At 49.1% G+C, this 4591-nt stretch overlaps 1 protein-coding gene across 1 annotated transcript; it reads right to left on the reverse strand.

Annotated features, from left to right (window-relative positions):
• Window positions 1-2999: 2999 nt before the first annotated feature.
• Window positions 3000-4197, reverse strand: LOC136539736 (FCS-Like Zinc finger 13-like). The gene has a single exon (XM_066531708.1). The coding sequence runs from the start codon at window positions 4018-4020 to the stop codon at window positions 3388-3390; it is 633 nt and encodes a 210-aa protein (XP_066387805.1). The 5' UTR covers window positions 4021-4197; the 3' UTR covers window positions 3000-3387.
• Window positions 4198-4591: the final 394 nt, after the last annotated feature.

Raw genomic sequence — 4591 nt, forward strand, 5'->3', positions numbered from 1 at the left:
ATGGGGGAACGCGAGATCGCCCCTGGTCGCCGCTCTCAACTGTAGCGCTCTGGAAGGGACGAGAAGCGTTGTAAAAAAAACAGTTTCGATTGGTTTGCAACAGATGGTTTCCTTTCGCGGCCTGCTGAGCTAGGCTCTCAGGCCCATGGTATTCCTTCTCTATGGCTACCTGCTCAGTCCATCGTTAGCTCGTACGTTGTTTGTTTTCTGAGCTGGGCTCCCAGGCCCATGGTATTGTTGGACTGCCCTACCATTCCTTCCTCATGTGGGCTGCGAGGTCTTTCTTAAATTCAAGGGATTGGGCCGTGCGTGGGGACACCAGTGATAGTGCCCTTGTCCCAAGGCCCAACGAGTTACGCACAGCAAAATCAGCCTGGAACACTGGTTTCCCGTTTCCTGGAAAAAAAAATATAGAATTGTATACATATAAAGGTAAACTACCTGGCGTCTCTGTCCATGAGCGCATGGCGTCTGGGACACTGCTTCACCTTCAACAACGCCGTATATATTTCTCATTCAGACGATCGAGAAAACACGGGGCACCGCGATATAAGAATATAAGCTACTGTATTTTTCTTCTTCCAAGTTGCAACCATACAGCTGTATAACCATTGACTAGCATAACAAGTTGAGGTCCATTTGATAGCAATAGCAATGTAGGCCGTCGCTGTTTCATGATTACTCTACGCCAGTTGTGGTAATTAGTATTATACGGTTTGACAGGACAGGATTATTGACCAATTCCAGCACTACTACGGACAGATTGTTCTTCCATTGTTATACATTCATCTGATCCTCTAATCATAATCACTTATTCAGTTTCCTGGATATATAAATCAAATGTATATATATAGTGGCTATTCAAGGGGGTAAATATAACATGACAATGACAATGACGGGACAAACTAAAGCGACGTGGTTGAACCTAAGGGTGTGTCAATTCAGCAATGCTGGAGTAAATATATATAGTGCCTATTCAAGGGGGTAAATATAACATGATAGCAATGCTGGAGTGCTGGTTTCTCTCTCACGATCATTAAAGGTAAGAGTACTTTTTTTCTTCTTCCACAGGTATATATCATGATGGTGCCTAGTCTGATAGTGATCATCACACACTGTAGCCTCCCTGAAGCATGGAGCTGCTGATGAGCTCCCATTCCCAACAGCTCCTGTGTAGTAGATAGTTGAAGGTAGTAGTACTGAAATGAACTTAGCTCCTGCTGGGAGTATATATCAGACGGTTGATGCTAATGAAGTGCAATTGCATTGGCTGCTGTTGAGCAATAATCACAACAAAAGCACTATATGACTTGCATGCATACTGAGGTGCAACAAGCTGCTGTGGTTCGGTGGCCACTCCAATTTTAGTGTGCACTGTGCACATTACTGATGTAGTAGTAGCACACTGGATTGGATGATCCACCTTGTAGTCTTCTACTTTCACCAGGCATATGATCTAGTGACCCTGCCTGTGCATGCCTTGTTTCATTTGAACACCTTATTGATGTGCACCGTATGATCAAATGGCCTTCTTCACCCTTCATGGCTATCGTGGTATCATCCCGTGGGCTCTGTCTTTACTGTCACAGTTACTAATAATCCTGGGAAAATTTTGCGCTGTTCCTTCTTTGTTTCGACTCAGATCATAATCAATCTTTTCATTGCATCCCTAAACGAACAAGTTTTCTTCAAGGATAAACGTACACGTATTGGAAACCTATATCCCCAGACGGCATCAATCAGCAACAGCCAAAGATGGAGCAGTGCAGGAGTGCGGCAGCTACACTGCAAGTGCAACATCTACGTGCCCCACCGTCAGTTCAGAGACTAGAACTGAAGCCAGCCCAACTGAGCCGGTTGCACATCCACTGAACCGCATCCTGCTCGCTTGCCTCAAATTGCTCCCATCCTTTTTCTTCTGCAGTCTCCACCGATTCCCGTTCCCCTTCTGGAGATGGGAGGAGTAAAACTGATGCAGCTCAGGGCTCAGATCAGGGCTAGACCGAGCTAGAACTAGAAGTGTCAATGGATCCATGGATACGCCATCGGCTAGTAGCCTAAGGCCACAGCCGCAGGTAGATGCAGAGTGTGGCAGGCATGGTAGATGCATCCACCGATTATTGGTTGGTTTGAAGTGGCCCTGTTTGTTTGAACCTTTTTTTTTCCCAACGAGTCAGTTTATTTTAGCTTATTCTTTCTTACCTAACACTATTAAATTAGCTGAAACTAGTCGACTTATATACCAGCCGAACAGGGCTAGACCAGCAGTTTAGTTCCTCTATTAAAGTTTACTCCCGGTTCCATCGAATATTTGGACACATGCATAGAGTATTAAATATAGACTAAAAAATAACTAATAGCATAGTTTGCGACTAATTTGCGAGACGAATTTTTTAAACTTAATTAGTCCATGATTTAATAATATGGTGCTACACTACACATGCAATAATGCCGAATTAATTAGACTTAGTAAATTCGTCAAAACTTTACCCATTTAAAAAGCCCTCAAGCAAGCCTGTTCGCTTGCTCGTAAACGATCGTAAATTTCCAGCCGAGAACTGTGTTTTTCTCCCACACCAAACCAGCCAGCGGTAAATAATACACGATACGGTACATACCCTGTTCCTGGCAGCTCTCTGTTTCTTTGTGTTGACTGTTTGGGCATCCAGGAGAAGAGAACCCAGGAACGGGCATCCTCGTCGGTATCTCTGCCCTCTGAAATCGGTTTCTTTGAACAAGTAGTAGTATTCTTCATCAACATTTTTTGGACCAAGTTTCTTGATGAGCAGAGCACCAGGGCACTTTTGTTTTGTACTCGTACTCTTGATGAACATTTTTGGACTGGTTTCTTGATGAGCAGAGCACCACCTGAGCAAGGCACTTTTTCAGTTCTTTTACCATCTGAGCAAAGGCTCAGCTCGTCATCAAGTGGTACAAAGCGTACAACCGGAAAGGAAGCGCAAGACGATTCATCAAATACTCGTAGATAGAGGGACGGATTGAACTTGAACAGAGGGCAGAAAATGTTATTCCTTTGGCAGAGCAGAGGAGAAACAAAAGGGAAGCAACAATCCTTGGAAAATTTTGTCATCATCCCTCCCCTTCCCCTCCTGCTGCCACAAAACACATCTCATCTCGCGCATCATCATCGTCATGATCTCCCCCTGCCTCCTCTAGCAAAGAGGAGAGGAAGAACAAAATTTCCCCCACCCATTTCTCTACACAAACACACCCACCCACCCACGCACCCTTATTTCTCTTCTTGTTTTTTTTTGTAGTTTTTTTTTCTTGTCATGTTTATGTTACAGCGGCCGCCGGTTCCTCTAGCTGGATTTTTTTGTGATCACTAGACTAGAAGATGGATCCGTCCGTCCGTCCGTCCGCCCATCAGGCGGCGACGATGCCGGTGGTGAAGAAGATCTGCCCGCCGCCGTTGCACGGCGCCCCGGCCATCTCCGCCGCGGCAGACTTCTTGGGCACGTCGGCCGCGGCCGACGACATGGCGGCGGCGCGGCGCTTCCGCTCCTTCTCCTCCTGGAACTCGTCGCTCACGATGGCGTGGTACCGGCACTCCATGCTGCAGAAGGCGCGCTCGCCGCGGTACATGAAGATGTCCTTCCCGTCCAGCGGCCGCCGGCACATGTCGCAGCACGACAGGAACTCCGCCACGCGGAACGCCGCGCCGCCAACGCCGCCGGGCCGGGCGGACGCCGGGCCGCAGCCTCTGCCGCCGCACAGGCTGGTGGCGCACCGCCCGCTGCACCCGAGCTCCGACACCTCCAGCCGCGCCGCGCGCCGCGGGATGGACACCCTCGGCACCGCCAACGCGGCGGGCTGATGCGGGCCCTCGGCCTCCAGCGCCGCGAGGATCCCGAGCCCGACGCCTCCGACGGCGTCGCGGTGGCGCCACCCGCGGGGCGACGCGCGGTCCAGCGGGCTCGTCGGCGACGGCAGGAGGCCGTCGGGCTTCCACTGCGGGATCTCTAGCTTGCGCGCCATGGTCCTCGCCTTCTCCACCATGCCTCGCTGTTGGACCTCGGAAGAAGAAGAGGAGAGGGGACGGGAGGACGTTCTCGCTGGCCGCGCCCGTGCTCCGGTGTCCTTGGCTTCCTGGCTGCTCCTCCCTGGCTTGGTGGTTGTCCAAACCAGAGATTAGAGGGGGCAGAAGAGGAAAGGCGAGGAAGTGGGAGGGAGAGAGGGGGAGTGGTTTCCTGTATTTGTAGCCCCCTGCGACGGCGGTTTCCGGCCTTGCTGTGGGTTTTCTTTTCCTGCTACTTTTTTTTTTTTTTGCGTGTGCGCGCTATATTTCTATTTTTAAATAGCAGTTTTGTTGGCATCCCTTCTGTGGCTAGAGGAACACGGAGCGGTTGCAATATCTGTACGCCAGCTCGTACAACCAGGTTTAAAGTTTTATCTCAGAATGGTGTAATAACTTGATTTTAGAAATATATCCCACCAAATTGACCGAGTACACTTCAATACCACTATAAAAACATTATGTTTAGACATATATACCACTTTTGTCTAATTTTTCATTCGTATGTCGCCTTCTCCATGTAATATTCTACCATCTTCGCACTAAGTTCTCGAC

The sequence above is a fragment of the Miscanthus floridulus genome, chromosome 2 (assembly GCF_019320115.1).
Source record: "Miscanthus floridulus cultivar M001 chromosome 2, ASM1932011v1, whole genome shotgun sequence".
In the NCBI taxonomy this organism is placed as follows: domain Eukaryota; kingdom Viridiplantae; phylum Streptophyta; class Magnoliopsida; order Poales; family Poaceae; genus Miscanthus; species Miscanthus floridulus.

Coding starts and splice junctions, on each gene's coding strand:
- LOC136539736 (XM_066531708.1), bottom strand. CDS start 4,020: ATGGTGGAGAAGGCGAGGACCATGGCGCGCAAGCTAGAGATCCCGCAG.